The sequence below is a fragment of the Oncorhynchus gorbuscha genome, linkage group LG12 (genome assembly GCF_021184085.1).
Source record: "Oncorhynchus gorbuscha isolate QuinsamMale2020 ecotype Even-year linkage group LG12, OgorEven_v1.0, whole genome shotgun sequence".
NCBI classification, from domain to species: domain Eukaryota; kingdom Metazoa; phylum Chordata; class Actinopteri; order Salmoniformes; family Salmonidae; genus Oncorhynchus; species Oncorhynchus gorbuscha.
This window is the reverse complement of record NC_060184.1, coordinates 23,651,704-23,669,967: the sequence shown is the minus strand read 5'-3', so window position 1 is coordinate 23,669,967 and position 18,264 is coordinate 23,651,704. Positions and strand designations below refer to the sequence as shown.

At 43.0% G+C, this 18,264-nt stretch overlaps 1 protein-coding gene across 4 annotated transcripts in view; it reads right to left on the bottom strand.

The window, feature by feature from the left end:
• Positions 1-18,264, bottom strand: part of LOC123990730 (centrosomal protein of 85 kDa-like) — a 100,438-nt gene that overhangs the window by 12,021 nt on the left and 70,153 nt on the right. For all 4 annotated transcript variants that reach the window (XM_046291549.1, XM_046291551.1, XM_046291548.1 and 1 more), the window contains 2 exons: positions 6,968-7,053; positions 1,734-1,851 (listed from right to left, as the gene is read on the bottom strand). In XM_046291549.1, coding sequence (XP_046147505.1) covers positions 1,734-1,851; positions 6,968-7,053 — 204 coding nt within the window. The remainder of the gene's footprint in view (positions 1-1,733; positions 1,852-6,967; positions 7,054-18,264) is intronic.

The following is an 18,264-nucleotide window of genomic DNA, read 5'->3' as shown; positions in this document are numbered from 1 at the left end:
CAGTATAGTAGGTAAAACAGTTGGGAATAACAGTATAGTAGGTAAAACAGTTGGGAATAACAGTATAGTAGGTAAAACAGTTGGGAATAACAGTATAGTAGGTAAGACAGTTGGGAATAACAGTATAGTAGGTAAGACAGTTGGGAATAACAGTATAGTAGGTAAGACAGTTGGGAATAACAGTATAGTAGGTAAAACAGTTGGGAATAACAGTATAGTAGGTAAAACAGTTGGGAATAACAGTATAGTAGGTAAGACAGTTGGGAATAACAGTATAGTAGGTAAAACAGTTGGGAATAACAGTATAGTAGGTAAGACAGTTGGGAATAACAGTATAGTAGGTAAGACAGTTGGGAATAACAGTATAGTAGGTAAGACAGTTGGGAATAACAGTATAGTAGGTAAGACAGTTGGGAATAACAGTATAGTAGGTAAGACAGTTGGGAATAACAGTATAGTAGGTAAAACAGTTGGGAATAACAGTATAGTAGGTAAAACAGTTGGGAATAACAGTATAGTAGGTAAAACAGTTGGGAATAACAGTATAGTAGGTAAAACAGTTGGGAATAACAGTATAGTAGGTAAGACAGTTGGGAATAACAGTATAGTAGGTAAAACAGTTGGGAATAACAGTATAGTAGGTAAGACAGTTGGGAATAACAGTATAGTAGGTAAAACAGTTGGGAATAACAGTATAGTAGGTAAAACAGCTGGGAATAACAGTATAGTAGGTAAAACAGTTGGGAATAACAGTATAGTAGGTAAGACAGTTGGGAATAACAGTATAGTAGGTAAGACAGTTGGGAATAACAGTATAGTAGGTAGAACAGTTGGGAATAACAGTATAGTAGGTAAAACATTTGGGAATAACAGTATAGTAGGTAAAACAGTTGGGAATAACAGTATAGTAGGTAAGACAGTTGGGAATAACAGTATAGTAGGTAAGACAGTTGGGAATAACAGTATAGTAGGTAAGACAGTTGGGAATAACAGTATAGTAGGTAAAACAGTTGGGAATAACAGTATAGTAGGTAAAACAGTTGGGAATAACAGTATAGTAGGTAAGACAGTTGGGAATAACAGTATAGTAGGTAAGACAGTTGGGAATAACAGTATAGTAGGTAAAACAGTTGGGAATAACAGTATAGTAGGTAAGACAGTTGGGAATAACAGTATAGTAGGTAAGACAGTTGGGAATAACAGTATAGTAGGTAAGACAGTTGGGTTGTTACTTTTTAAAAATCTGTTATTTTACCAGGTAAATTGACTGAGAACACATTCTCATTTACAGCAATGACCTGGGGAATAGTTACAGGAGGGGGATGAATGAGCCAATTGTAAGCTGGATATGATTAGGTAGCCATGATGGTTTGAGGGCCAGATTGGGAATTTAGCCAGGACACCAGGGTTAACACCCCTACTCTTACGATAAGTGCCATGGGATCTTTAATGACCTCAGAGAGTCAGGACACCCGTTTAACGTCCAATCCGAAAGACGGCACCCTACACAGGGCATTGTCCCCAATCACTGTCCTGGGGAATTGGGATATTTTTTAGACCAGAGGAAAGAGTGCCTCCTACTGGCCCTCCAACACCACTTCCAGCAGCACCTGGTCTCCCATCCAGGAACTGACCAGGACCAACCCTGCTTAGCTTTAGTAGAAAGCCAGCAGTGCAACACAGGGTGGTAATGCTGCTGGCAGTTACTGATACACTAGATGATATTTTATTACTTTAGCGTTAAGTAGATAGGGGTCGTCACAGCGCCCCTTCTGGCTCTGGAGGACCTGTTGCGCTCTCAGCTCATTGTCCCTGATCCGGGCATGGAGCTGTAGGATCTGCTGCTTTTGTCTGTAAAACACACATCAGAATATCATGTCAGTGACACATCACTATTGATTACAGAAGCAGGTATACTGATATCCAAGTCATACTAACATAGGAATACATCTTATAAAGGTACACAGTAAAATAAGCAATGGTCACACACAGAGCCAGCTCTCTCCATTATCTATATTACACAGGCAACAGGCCAATGAATGCCCACTCTGTGCGGATCATGTAGGCCGATATATAATAACAATATATAATAACATCCATCTTAATGCCACTAGAGTTTATAGCATATAGCATACATATGTAGCCCTGGGTACTTCTGAGTCAGCGTTGTGGACAGGTGGTAATATACGGTGCTTTGTACTGGGCCCTGGTTGGCCAGTAAAACATGAAGATTAAGGCTGTGTGACAGAATCGCCACTCAGTATAAATCACTTGTCTAATATTTCTCTCTAGTGGAGGGTGGGCCAGCTGCCTGCATGCTTCCCTGATGAGGCAAGCACAATTTCACTCCCCTAAACCCTCCGCCCTGAAAGAATGCCATATTTATAATCAGCTCCTAATGCTCTTACCTTGACATTTTCTGCCTTTCAGCTAAATAAAAGGGGAGTGTTGATTAATGATACTGGATCGAGATAGGAATACTAAATGTTGTGTACCGATATACTATATTCAATAAATTGTAGTGTTTTCAAGGATTAAAAAACCTTCTAAAGTTTTTAATTCACACTTCAAAATGTCAGATTTATCGTGGCTAAAAATGTATCAACCTCGACAACACTGTGCATTCATTATAATCCACATAATAATTCACATTTCCTGTTGCTGTAGGTACTTTTTTCCTACTGTGAGAAACTGGTCGAATTAAGATACTACACATGTACACTGAGTTGACAAAATATTAGGAACAGCGGCTCTTTACATTACATAGACTGACCAGGTGAATCCATGATCCCTTATTGATGTCACCTGGTAAATCCACTTCAATCAGCGTAGATGAAGGGAAGGAGACAGATTAAAGAAGGATTTTTAAGCCTTGAGACAAATGAGACATGGATTGGGTATGTGTGCCATTCAGAGAGTGAATGGACAAGACAAAAGATTTAAGTGCCTTTGAACAGGGTATGGTAGTAGGTACCAGGCGCACCGGTTTGTGTCAAGAACTGCAACGCTGCTGGGTTTTTCACGCTGAACAGTTTCCTTTGTGTATCAAGAATGGTCTTCCACCCAAAGGATATCCAGCCAACTTGACACAACTATGGGAAGCATTGGAGTCAACATGGGCCAGCATCCCTGCGGAACGCTTTCAACACCCTGTAGAGTCCATTCCCCGACACTATTGAGGCAATTCTGAGGGCAAAAGGTTTGGTGCAATTCAATATTAGGAAGGTCTTCCTAATGTTTGGGATACTCAGTGTATGTAGGTTTGGTTAAGAATGCCACCTGGTGGTGAAATGAGCTTTTTTTCTCATTAATATGCATCACATTGAGGGAGATTATCAATAAAAGGGAAAGTGAACTGACTGCATTCAACTGAAATGTGTCTTGCACATTTAACTCAACCCCTCTGAATCAGGAGGCATACACTTGAGAAAGTCCAACTTTGAACACCCTGAACAGCCTACTGTTAACCCAACTCATGGCTAGAAACATAATGGCAAGAAACCGTTAATCCCATATCTAATGCACATAGCATCTCGTCTAATTCACTATAAACGCCTAGGTGCCAACAATTGACCAGTCTCAAGAATGAGCAGGCTGGGCTACGTTCCAATATGTATATAAACCCTGGATTGCTGATGCTATGTGTTGGCAATTGAGGGGCTTTGAAGCCAACGGTCGGCCATATTGGCACTACCCAGTAGGAGCAGTCCTCCATAGGAATGAATGGAATTCTACAGAATTTCAATTAAATGTTTTAGTGACAAAATTATATGTATTTAAGTATTTTGTTGTAGCGGGCCAGTAACATTAGGTTAATTATAGTTTAAGGAAAATGTTTTTATATATACAGTACCAGTCAATAGTTTGGACACGCCTACGTATTTCAGGGTTTTTCTTTATTTGTACTATTTTCTACATTGTAGAATAATAGTGAACACATCAAAACTATGAAATGACACATATGGAATCATGTAATAACCAAAAAAGTGTTAAACAAATCAAACTATATTTTATATTTGAGATTCTATTTGAGCCTTGATGACTGCTTTGCACACTTGGCATTCTCTCAAACAGCTTCACCTGGAACACTTTTCCAACACTCTTGAAGGAGTTCCCACATATGCTGAGCACTTGTTGAATGAGTAGGTGTGTCCAAACTTTTGACTGGTACTGTATATATAATTTCATTTTTCTGTTTAGCTCACATAATACACTGAACAAAAATATAAACGCAACATGTAAAGTGTTGGTCCCATTTTTCAAGCGCTGAAATAGAATATCCCAGACATTTTCCAGACCCACAAAAAGTGTATTTCTATCATATTCTTCGCACATATTCTTGTTTACATCCCTGTTAGTGAGCATTTGACCTTTAACAAGATAATCCATCCACCTGACAGGTATGGTATTTCAAGAAGCTAATTAAACAGCATGATCATTACACAGGTGCATCTTGTGATTGTGGACATCAGGAAACAGCAGAGGGAACACCTCCCTATCCACATCGATGGAACAGTAGTGGAGAGGGTAGCAAGTTTTAAGTTCCTCGGCATACACATCACAGACAAACTGAATTGGTCCACTCACACAGACAGCATCGTGAAGAAGGCGCAGCAGCGCCTCTTCAACCTCAGGAGGCTGAAGAAATTCGGCTTGTCACCAAAGGCACTCACAAACTTCTACAGATGCACAATCGAGAGCATCCTGGCGGGCTGTATCACCGCCTGGTACGGCAACTGCTCCGCCCTCAACCGTAAGGCTCTCCAGAGGGTAGTGAGGTCTGCACAACGCATCACCGGGGACAAACTACCTGCCCTCCAGGACACCTACACCACCCGATGTTACAGGAAGGCCATAAAGATCATCAAGGACAACAACCACCCGAGCCACTGCCTGTTCACCCCGCTATCATCCAGAAGGCGAGGTCAGTACAGGTACATCAAAGCTGGAACCGAGAGACTGAAAAACAGCTTCTATCTCAAGGCCATCAGACTGTACAACAGCCACCACTAACATTGAGTGGCTGCTGCCAACACACTGACACTGACTCAACTCCAGCCACTTTAATGATGGGAATTGATGGGAAATTATGTAAATATATCACTAGCCACTTTAAACAATGCTACCTTATATAATGTTACTTACCCTACATTATTAATCTCATATGCATACGTATATACTGTACTCTATATCATCGACTGCATCCTTATGTAATACATGTATCACTAGCCACTTTAACTATGCCACTTTGTTTACATACCCATCTCATATGTATATACTGTACTCGACACCATCTACTGTATCTTGCCTATGCTGCTCTGTACCATCACCCATTCATATATCCTTATGTACATATTCTTTATCCCCTTACACTGTGTATAAGACAGTAGTTTTGGAATTGTTAGTTAGATTACTTGTTGGTTACTACTGCATTGTCGGAACTAGAAGCACAAGCATTTCGCTACACTCGCATTAACATCTGCTAACCATGTGTATGTGACAAATAAAATTAGATTTGTGTTGGGGACAATAAAAGAACACTAAATGTGCAGTATTGTCACACGACACAATGCCACAGGTGTCAAGTTGAAGGAGTGTGCAATTGGCATGCTGACTGCAGGAATGTCCCCCAGAGCTGTTGCCAAAGAATTGAATGTTTATTTCTCTACCACAAGCCGCCTTCAACATCGTTTTAGAGAATTTGGCAGTAAGTCCAACCGGCCTCACAACCACAGACCACATGTATGGCGTCATGTGGGCCAGCAGTTTGCTGATGTAAACGTTGTGAAGAGAGTGGCCCATGGTGGCGGTGGGATTATGGTATGGGCAGGCATAAATTACATACACAATTTCATTTGATCAACGGCAATTGGATTGCACTAAAATATTTTGCCGAAATCCTGAGGCCCATTTTTTTAAGGGATGGCAGCACAGTATCTGTGACCAACAGATGCATATCTGTATTCTTAGTCATATGAAATCCATAGATTAGGGCCTGATGAATTTATTTCAATTGACTGATTACCTCATATGAACTGTAACTCAGTACAATCAATGAAATTGTTGCATGTTGCATTTATATTTTTGCTCAGAATATAATTTTAAAGTAAGCATTAATGTGTCTGTAATATAGAAAGTGTGGCAAAAATGAATGTAGACATTAATAAATGTATTTCTATAGCTTCCAAAATATTTTTTACACTGGTGGGGGAGTTCCAAGATGGTGGCACGGTGACTTCAAAACAGTGCCCCGAATCAGTCATCTAGTGTATATATAAATCAATGGCTGGGTTACACACTGATCCCTCCAATTCAAAGCCCGGCCCAACCTTTCATGTTAAGGCCAGTCTATGTTTCGGTGCGGCAGGGTAAGTCTCTGTGCTGTGTGTCTGCTGTGTCTCTGCCTGTATTTCCTACAGTAATCTATGGGTGGGTGGTGATAGGTGACCCTGTCCGCTCCCCTCCCCTGGCACTGCCCAGCCTGACCTGTCAGCGCCAGCCTGCCACTCTGAAAGGGGACACCTCGGACGTGTGGCCGCATGCCGCCACACTGACATCTGCTCAAGGTCATTGAAAAAATGTGTGTCTGTGTGCCTCGAAGGGGTGACAGTGACAGTGTGTGGCCCATAGAAAAATGAATGCAGTATTGCCCCATCATATCAGAGACGACAGTGCACTAACCTTCCCCTGGGCAATGACACCCCGAAGTGAAGGGACACTTTCTCTCACAATGCTTTTCCTACTGCGACGAACAGAGTCAGACACAGTGGTGAAATATAATGAGGTGCATAGAGACTCAGACATGTTTGCGGCCCCAACACAATAAGACTGATTTTGGTGTGGTCCTCCTAGAATTGTTCTGGTGTGTTTTTCTCCAGCCTTAATTAATTCCCCTGCTTTTCCCAATGATTCAGTGCAGCCCTGCTTGTTGAAATGGCCCTCCTCCTCTGTGCTCTGTATTACTGACCTGTCAATCTCCAGCTCTCTCTGTCGCAGCAGGCCCTCTTTGATCTTCACCAGAGTGTTCACAGGAAGGGAGGCTCCGCCCAGCTTCTGCACAAGAAACATACAAGTCGATCAGCACATTTACAATAACATCTTGTAAACAGGCCAATCCACATCAGCCTCAACAATATAAAGGTTTAACTAAGAGACACCCAAGCAAGCGACTCAACTTGCCAAAAGCCATTTTGCATTCATGAACTTAATGTAGTCCCTGATCTACTGTAGTCTCTATCCAAACACATGAGCCACAGCTTAATTAAAACGTTCCATCTGTCTTCAAAGCCCACGTACAACTCCACACACTGTGCCTTCACACGTTCCTACAGTATATGCTGTATAGCCTAGCCCTCCTCTATGCAGGCATGTGGGAGAGGGTGTTGCGGCCAGGCAGGTAGGCGGGCGTCTCTTGAACATTGCATCAGTGGGTGACTAATCTCTTGTCGCATAACAAGGCTACAGCACAAGACTACAGTGCATTCAGGAAGTATTCAGACGCCTTGAATTTTTCCACATTTTCTTACGTTTACAGCCTTATTCTAAAATGTATTAAATAAATGTTTTTCCCTCATCAATCTACACACAATACCCCATAATGACAAAGCAAAAACATTTTTAGAAATGTTTGCAAATGTACAGTGCCTTGCGAAAGTATTCGGCCCCCTTCAACTTTGCGACCTTTTGCCACATTTCAGACTTCAAACAAAGATATAAAACTGTATTTTTTTGTGAAGAATCAACAACAAGTGGGACACAATCATGAAGTGGAACGACATTTATTGGATATTTCAAACTTTTTTAACAAATCAAAAACTGAAAAATTGGGCGTGCAAAATTATTCAGCCCCTTTACTTTCAGTGCAGCAAACTCTCTCCAGAAGTTCAGTGAGGATCTCTGAATGATCCAATGTTGACCTAAATGACTAATGATGATAAATACAATCCACCTGTGTGTAATCAAGTCTCCGTATAAATGCACCTGTACTGTGATAGACTCAGAGGTCCGTTAAAAGCGCAGAGAGCATCATGAAGAACAAGGATCAACTTTCGCAAAGGCACTGTATTCAAAATAAAAAACAACAATATCTTATTTACATAAGTATTCAGACCATTTGCTATGAGACTTGAAATTGAGCTCAGATGCATCCTGTGTCCATTGATCATCCTTGAGATATTTCTACAACTTGATTTGACTCCAAATGTGGTAAATTCAATTGTTTGGACATGATTTGGAAAGGCACACACCTGTCTATATAAAGGTCCCACAGTTGACAGTGCATGTCAGAGCAAAAACCCAGCAATGAAGTCCAATGAATTTCCCATAGAGCTCCGAGACAGGATTGTGTCGAGGCACAGATCTGGGGAAGTGTACCAAAACAAGTCTGCACCATTGAAGGTCCCCAAGAACACAGTGGCCTCCATCATTCCTAAATGGAAGAAGTTTGGATCTACGAAGACTTGGTCAGGGAGGTGACCAAGAACCCAATGGTCACTCTGACAGAGCTCTAGAGTTCCTCTGTAGAGATAGGAGAACCTTCCAAAAGGACATCCATCTCTGCAGCACTCCACCAATCAGACCTTTATGGTAGAGTGGCCAGACGTAAGCCACACCTCAGTAAAAGGCAAATGACATCCCACTTGAAGTTTGCCATCAGGCACCTAAAGGACTCTCAGACACTGAGAAACAAGATTCTCCGGTCTGACGAAACCAAGATTGAACTTTTTGGCATGAATGCCAAGCGTCACGTCTGGAGGAAACCTGGCATCATTGCTACGGTGAAGCATGGTGGTGGCAACATCAAGCTGTGGGAATGTTTTTCAGTGGCATGAACTGGGAGACTAGTCAGGACCGAGGGAAAGATGAACGGAGCAAAGTACAGAGAGATCTGCTCCAGGGCGCTCAGGACCTCAGACTGGGGTGAAGGTACACCTTCCAACAGGACAATGACCCTATGCAAACAGCCAAGACAATGCAGGAGTGGCTTCGGGACAAGTCTCTGAATGTCCCTGAGTGGCCTAGCCAGAGCCCGGACTTGAACCTGATCGAACATCTCTGCAGCGACACTCCCCATCCAACCTGACAGAGCTCGAGAGGATCTGCAGAGAAAAATGAGAGAAACTGCCCAGGCACACCTGGCCCAGCAATCACTGCCAAAGGTGCTTCAACAAAGAATTGAGTAAAGGGTCTAATACTTATGTAAATGTGATATTTCAGTGTTTTAGTTTTTTACTAATTTGCAAAAATGTCTAAAAACCTGTTTTGCCTTTGTCATTATGGGGTAATAAATTGTGCCTGCTTTGCGTGATGTATTGATGTCTCTACCTTCTTTCTCTTTGTGCTGTCTATGTCCAGTAATACTTGTATCCTGTTTTGTGCTGCCATGTTGTGTTGCTACCATGTTGTTGTTATGTTGTGACCATGCTGTGTTGTCATGTGTTTCTGCCTTGCTAAGTTGTTGTCTTAGGTCTCTATTTATGTAGTGTTGTGTTGTCTCTTGTCGTGATGTGTGTTTTGTCCTATATTTTTTCTTTATGTTTATTTTTAATCCCAGGCCCCCGTCCCCGCAGGAGGCCTTTTGCATAGCATAACAAGGTATATGTTCCAGAAGGCTGGGCTGAAGCAGGGCCCTGGTGAGGAGCTGTCACAGAGATCACGCTCTGCCCCTCTAACAGGGTGCTGAAAAGGTCCCATTATAAGGTCAGGTATGTCCTCGCTACCAGCTACTGCAGGAGCACAGGGCAGAGATTTGATTGTCTTTCATTTTATTAGGATCTCTTTTAGTCCTCATTTGGACTATTCTCCCAAGAGTCCCAAAGCATTAAAATACCATTTATAATATTATCACATTTTCACAGTTACAAACAGACATAATACATTGACATATTGACCAGACAAATATTCTCACAGTCAAAAAAGATAGATTGATTCTTCCGAGACCCGAGTCATGTTCAGTAGGCATGATCGTCCTTTTAAACGGAAAGACAAAAATGACTTTTCTTACGGAGAAATTCAGTTACCGCCTCTGTTTGACATGAGTTTCTGCCTGCTGATGGTGAGCCTTTATATTATAAGCTGGTCTACGTCTCCATAAAGGGATGAATGGATTGTATGGGAGGCTGCTACATCTAAGCTGCAACATACACTGAGTGTACAAAACATTAAGGACACCTGCTTCTTCCATGACACAGACTGACCAGGTGAAAGCTATGATCCCTTATTGATTGTTTCTTGAGCGGATGGTCGGGGGTCCAGGAACATAATTACAAATAATTTGTAGACTGCAAACTGATCGCAAGAATCCCAAACAGATATTATATTTGACTAAACATAATCATTTCAAACCTTGCTTATATTTGTATATGATCACGTGCATGGGAATACTTTGGAACAGATTTTCATAATTACAATCTCTTGGAGCTACACTTTTATGTCCAACAAGAAACAATTAAAAAAGTAGTGATGCACCGATATGACATTTTTGGCCGATACCAATATCCGATATCTTCCTTGCCAAAAAAAAACCTGATACCGATAACCGATATTTAACATTTTAGCGGCGTGTTAAGCATTCTAGTACAGTTAAATAGTTAACACACACTCATGGACGCAGTGGTCTAAGGCACTGCATCTCATTGCAGTCGTCACTACCGTCCCTGGTTTGAATCCAGGCTGTATCACATCGGACTGTGATAGGGCGGCGCACAATTGGCCCAGCGTTTTTAGCTAATATCGGCCGATTCCGATATGTTCACTGATATATCGTGCATCCCTTAAAAAAAATATTTATTTTTTGCTCTGAAAACTACCATGCACTTCCAGTTGGGGAAACCTGGTGTAGATGAAGGGAAGGAGAACGGTTAAAGAAGGATTTTTAAGCCTTGAGACAATTGAGGATTGTGTATGTTTGCTATTCGGAGAGTTAATGGGCAAAACAAAAGATGTAAGTGCCTTTGAACAGGATCTGATAGTAGGTACCAGGTGCACCGGTTTGAGTGTATCAACAACTGCAATGTTTCTGGGGTTTTCACACTCAACAGTTTCCCCTGTGTATCAAGAATGGTGCACCACCCAAAGGACATCCAGCCAACTTGACACAACTGTGGGAAGCATTGGAGTTAACATGGGCCAGCATCCCTGCGGAACGCTTTCAACATCCTGTAGAGTCCATTCCCCGACACTATTGAGGCAATTCTGAGGGCAAAAGTAGGTGCAAACTCAACATTAGCAAGGTGTTCCTAATGTTTTGTACACTCAGGGTATCGCTCAACAGAAACATTTAAAACCCTGGAAAATCCCGTAGGTATCCTGATGTGGTGGACTGGACGTTGTGTCTACAACACTAGGATCTCCTTCTGACAACTGTGGTGGTCTGGCAGTCATCATCCACCTCAGCCTTGGTAGCGCTAGGTGCTATGTGCACAAAAAGTGCACACCAATAACATGGATTCTGGACACATAACCACATTCTTCATTTTACAGCGCCTACTATCAGATGTGTGTAACCCCTCAGTAATCCTCTCTTTAAAATAGTTCCAGTGACGGTCAGACTTTGAGTTAACCTGCCTGCACCAGGTTATAAATACCTCTGTTATTAATGCCCTCCCCAGCAAACCGGAAACATTACCAGGACATTGGACAACATTCCCATTAAAGCTGCAATATTTGGGAGAACCGACATAATTCACGTAGAAATGTGCGTTATAGATCTGTCATTCTCATTGAAAGCAAGTCAAAGAAGCGGTAGATCAGTTATATGTGCGCTATTTCTATGCTTCCCGTTCTTAAGTTTTGTTTTTGCATCTTTTATTTTGGTTTTGTACACCAGCTTCAAACATAAAAATAAAATATGTTTGGTGATGGAAAATATATTTCAAAGCGGGTAAGGTGGTACAATGATTGTCTACACTATACTTGCTTTTTATTGTCACAAACTGAAATTAGGCTAATTATTAAAAACATTTCTTATACAAATTATTTAAAAATACAATCATTTATTATTAAATCATACAATCACTACATAGTGCACCTTTAAGTTCTAGTTAGGATTCTATCTATCATTACATTGACAACATTCAAAGAATGTTTTTGATAACAAAATGTTTTAAACAGAATGTTCTCCTAAAACTCCCTACAATGTTGTGCACAATCACCACAGAACATTCCCCGAATGTTCTTATTCGGTTTCCTGGTAATGTAATAACACAATGTCCCAGTAATGTTTTTACAACATTATGTGGGACAAAATGTGGGGAACATATCTCTTGAGATTTCCCCATTCTGTTCCCACAAACTAATGAAACATTCTGGCAACCTTTAAAGTACAGACAAAATGTCTTCTGGGACATTCTTGCAAGATCAGGTGAAAGATTTAAACAAACATAGTATAATCATGAGCATAACTAGACAGTGTTTGTGTTATTAGAACATTTAGGTTAACCTTATGAATGTTCTGGGAACATTCACAGAACCAATTTTAGTTTGCTGGGAATCAGCTGTAGAGCTCTTGTCTCTGTCTCTCTATCCCCCCCCATGAGGCTTTTCTGTAGTGACAACAAACAAGAGGTGGGGAGTTTCCACAACACTGAGCAGCTGTGTCAACTGGCCAGGGCAGGCCAGGGTAAGTCAGGTTAGGATAAGACAGGCCAGGCCGGGGTAAGACAGGCCAGTGGGGCCCACAGGGGCCTGAACTCTGGGTCCCACTGCTGTCTTTGGCCCTCTCATCACAACACAGACACACAGCCGGCCTGGGACAAGGCTAAAAACATACGTCAATGCTCGTTAGTTCTGACAATATCGGCAAGCATTAGTGTTTACCTCTTTTGCTGCAAAGGAAACAGAGGAAAGCCCCAACTCCCCTTCGTTTTAGGCTGGTCTAAATAGAGCGTAAATACCAAGCATGGCAAGTTGAGGAGATGCCCCCATGTAGAGGAAACTATATGTGTGTCTCTGGAAGCAGGAACAACCCACAGGAGCGGAAGTCACTGTCCAAACAGACCACGGTCTAAATTCGGACTGGTGGTTTCTGTCCCGCCCTGCCTCTCTCAGTGACATTGCTGTGAGAGAATGAGGACACAAGGGAATGAACTGGGGATCCACCCAGCACAAGGAAATTCCCTGTTCAGTAGATTCTCCATCACCCTTAGGAGGTCACACGAGTCACTAAGGCACCAATACTGATAAAAGAGTCCACTATCTAACTCTTAACAGCCCACTTTACTTCATTGACATGTCCCTCTTTGATCATCTCAGTTAACAGGAAGAAACCCACTGGAGTGTGGCTCTACTGCCGCTGAAACAACATTGATGGATGATGGTCGATTTTGAACATGGAACTAAAAACTAAATGGCATTGTATGCTGGATACCACTTTCTCTGGGAATCAATGAAAGAGATCAGCCTGTTCAATTGAGAGAGAAAGAGAGGGAGGGACACACAGAAAGTGAGAGAGTACGTTAAGAGAGACGGGATGAGTGGAGGGGTGAGCTTGTGTGTCACCATTCAGTCGAAGGCTCTTGGGTCGGGCCTGGGAGGGTTTACTTTAAGATTAGGGGCGAATGCCTGGTCTAAGGCATAGCTGTCATTCCCTACCAGCTGATAGCACCCAACACAACACACCCACCTCCCTTTGACTGAGTGTGTCACCGCGGGACTGCTAACCTCACAACACACCCACCGCCCTTTGGCTGAGTGTGTCGCCGCGGGACTGCTAACCTCACAACACACCCACCGCCCTTTGGCTGAGTGTGTCGCCGCGGGACTGCTAACCTCACAACACACCCACCGCCCTTTGGCTGAGTGTGTCACCGCGGGACTGCTAACCTCACAACACACCCACCGCCCTTTGGCTGAGTGTGTCACCGCGGGACTGCTAACCTCACAACACACCCACCGCCCTTTGGCTGAGTGTGTCGCCGCGGGACTGCTAACCTCACAACACACCCACCGCCCTTTGGCTGAGTGTGTCACCGCGGGACTGCTAACCTCACAACACACCCACCGCCCTTTGGCTGAGTGTGTCACCGCGGGACTGCTAACCTCACAACACACCCACCGCCCTTTGGCTGAGTGTGTCACCGCGGGACTGCTAACCTCACAACACACCCACCGCCCTTTGGCTGAGTGTGTCACCGCGGGACTGCTAACCTCACAACACACCCACCGCCCTTTGGCTGAGTGTGTCACCGCGGGACTGCTAACCTCACAACACACCCACGTTTTTATACTGCAATGGTTTAATTTCATGCATCAACCGCAGAGAGACCTAAGCCTAACCCCAGCAGCCACCCCTAGACCCAGGTTCTGGTTACCTCTCATTGTCACTGGCCCAAGACCATACTGTATATATCTGTCTCTCCGGCAACAGGCTTCCATCTAAAGATCATTGTTGTTCTCTTTCTCCACACAGTCGTTTCAACCAATTACAGTACCAACAGTAACAGCTGCTATCAGCTCAAGTCATTACACTGGGCTGAACGCTGGAAATGCCAAACGTCAAGTTTCATTTAGGTTTATTTATCTGCACCATACCGGGAGATAGAAACACACACACACAACGAGCCTAAAGAACCAGGAACCAAATAATCTTGTATAACATGTCCCACATACACTGAGTGTTAGGGCTGACCCCATTTAGTCGACTGGTCGATTGTTTGGTCGATAGGCTGTTGCTCGACCGAGATTTCTTTAGTCGAGCAGTCGCATTTATATATATATATTACTTAGGCCTATATATATATATATATATGAATATAATTTCAATACTTCTATAGGCTACTGCATCAATCAATCATTCATGTGTTCCTGCCATCACAAAGCATGCAAGACATTCATGCTTTGAAACGCAATGAAGCATTTTTGTTTTGAAATTACATAACAAAGGGAGCTTTGAATAATTAGCCTAAGCAATAAATAAACCACAATTCACGAATGCATGCAACTATTTTCAGTCTGCTGTAATAAAGGCTTTATCTATATTTTTTCCATTAGTACAGACTCTCTGGTACACATGTGTGTTTAGTGTTTAGTGTTGTTAACACTGTCCCAAATGGTCAGAATAAATTATAACATTGTAATCTAACAGCAACTGTTTGGCACATAATACTCACACAACACTTGCTCCTATACCCTCCTTTTTCTGGATCTCCAGTAGTTTCCACCACTAAGTCAAATGTCTTCCAAAGATCTGACCTCCCCTTTCCCTCCTGAGCAACCTGTAAATATTAGCCCGTTTCGAGTTGCTTTTTCATGTCCTTCGCATCCATTTTGCTGTCGACATCACTGTGTTCAGAGTTTGTTATAACCAATGTGTTGATGTGATTATGATAGGCTATAGGTCAGGCTTAAGGCCACATGCATACGATGCTTACATGTTTCACGTAAAGAGAGCAGGGTTTGAGGGAATAGGGAATATTTTTTTGTAAACAAATGAGTGATTTTGGTAACAGAACTTTTTCAGTCAGAAGCAAGTAAGAAACTAAACGGATGAAATGATGTAGCAGCTTGGGCACGGACAGCACAATAAACACTTACTGTGCTGTGGTGCCGTTTCACTGCAGTAGGGAGGAGAGCGAGTCAACGCCCACCAGTCACAACGACCACCAGTCACACAGTCATTTTTTGAACAGAGTGTCACCATCGGGCTCTTACTTGAGTCATTTGTGTGTCTTAATTATTTAATCAAACCGTGTGCTTCAACCATCAGAGAAGCTCAGTGCATATGTAGTTGGTTTTATTCGGTCAACCAAGATTTGTTGTGGTCGGGGACAGCCCTACTGAGTATACAACACATTAAGAACACCTGCTCTTTCCATGACAGGCTGGCCAGGTGGATACAGGTGAAAGCTCTGATCCCTTTTTGATGTCACTTGTTAAATCCACTTCAATCAGTGCAGATGAAGGAGAAGAGACATGTTAAAGAAGGATTTTTTAGCCTTGAGACAACTGAGACATGGATTGTGTATGTGTGCCATTCAGAGGGTGAGTGGACAAGACAAAAGACTGAAGTGCCTCTGAACAGAGTATGGTAGTAGGTAACAGGCGCACCAGTTTGTGTCAAGAACTGCAACGCTGCTGGGTTTGCTCAACAGTTTCCCGTATATAAAAACCACCCAAAAGATATCCAGCCAACTTGACACAACTGTGGGAAGCATTGGAGTCAACATGGGCCAGCATCCCTGTGGAACGCTTTCGACACTTCGTAGAGTCAACATGGGCCAGCATCCCTGTGGAACGCTTTCAACACCTTGTAGAGTCAACATGGGCCAGCATCCCTGTGGAACGCTTTCGACACTTTGTAGAGTCAACATGGGCCAGCATCCCTGTGGAACGCTTTCGACACTTCGTAGAGTCAACATGGGCCAGCATCCCTGTGGAACGCTTTCGACACTTTGTAGAGTCCATGTCCCAGCGAATTGAAGCTGTTCTGAAGGAAAAGGGGGGAGGGGGGTGTTCCTAATGTTTGCTACACTCAGTGTATGTCAGTATATTTATAGTTAAAGGCATTGTTACTGGGATGTCTTTCACCATGTCAAATTACTATCTTCCTGGCAGGTCTTGTTACTTAAAGATCAGATTACAGCAGCATACTGTAATTATGTTAGGCCTACTGTTCAAAGTGCTGCTGGCTAGTTAGTGTGGCTTGAGTTACAAGTAACACGGCACAGCTATGACTCAACATTGCTCAACATTGCTAGCTTGTTAGCACCTACTGCTACTACATCTCACCAGCTAGAGTTACAAGATGAAAGAGTGCAGTTGTATCAGCTTCTTCATATTTCTACTTCCAACAGAAATGGCATGTTTCACCAAGTCTATCTTGGACCATCCAGTCGAGGTCAGCATTTGGCTTTGGGGCAGATTTAAGCTGCATCGATAAGTTAGCATTTAAAATGAACCCGGCACATTCGGCACAACACAACTTCCATGACTTCCTGTGGAGATGGCTTACATTAAATGACACCTGAGAGCCAAGCAGGCTAATTATTGTCTCTCTCTCTGTCTCTCTGCTGGAGGGGAGGTCTAGGAGAGCCCTGGAGACCTGGCAGGCAAACTCACTATACTTTCATATGGTGGGGCAGTATGGAGGAGAGAAAAGCCGGAACCTCTCTTTCTTCTCTCCTTCTTTCCTTTCCTCTCTCCCTCCATTTACTCTCTCTCCTGACTCCCTGTCCCCTGGCTACTGCCGTGGCAAGGCGAAGTGAGCTCCACTTTGTCAAGTAGCACAGCTAATCTGCTGCCAATTCTCAGAATGTTATCGCCCCCGCCGCCCTCCTCCCAGGGCTCTCCAGTCCAGACACCCCGGAGTTCAGCACTCTCTCCCAGCCTTGCACACACACCTCCCCCTCCACTGACACGCCACCCCCGAGCATTGAAACATCGGGACAGGGACTGCCCTGATCTGACTGCCCTCATTCAGAGCCAACTCCACCATATAATGTAGTTACAATGGTCAAGCATAACTGACCCACATGACCTTAATGGCTCAAAATGGTGCCAGCTGGACTGCATCACATGACTTTCAGACAAGTGACCACAAAACCTAGTAGACTGGGGTTTAATCACTGTCCACATGCTCTGGTGAGGCTGTCACACCTGACTCCTTTCTATACACACCAACATGATGACCTCTTTCTCTGAATTGCCTTGTGAAAGCCTACCACTGTAAGATTTCTCAGATTGCGATTTATAATGGAGCGTTTTTGGATTGCGTGAACACCAGTAGTTGTGTGATGGCGGGGATGCAGGGTTGAGCTCCAAACAAAACAACTACAAGTCTGCTTGCTCTAGTTCCTCAACGGCACAGCTAGGAGAGCTAAAAAAAAAGTACATTATAGTTGAAAACTCTTCTTTGAGTCATGAAATGCATTGAAATTGCACACTGTGGAGAGGCCACATAGAGACACCAGTTTCTCCTCTCACTCAAACCCTTGTCATTTTTTGGTTTTATGTTGCACCTATCCCACATTTTCCAGAAATGGTCTTATCATCTTACTGAATGTATCCAGAATATGTTCAGATTTTGTTATCAACAAATCCGCTGAAAATTACATGAAAGTAAAATGCACAGTGTAATGTTTGGATTCAGTCTTGTGTCGTCGGGTGAATTGTTGTGTCCTCACTTGTTGTGCCCTCACAGGTCTAATAATATTCCCATAATATCCAAACCGGTCCCTTTAAATTGCTACCATGCTTATTTTATTTAACTAGGCAAGTCCGTTAAGAACAAATTCTTATTTACAGTAACGGCCTACCCCGGCCAAACCC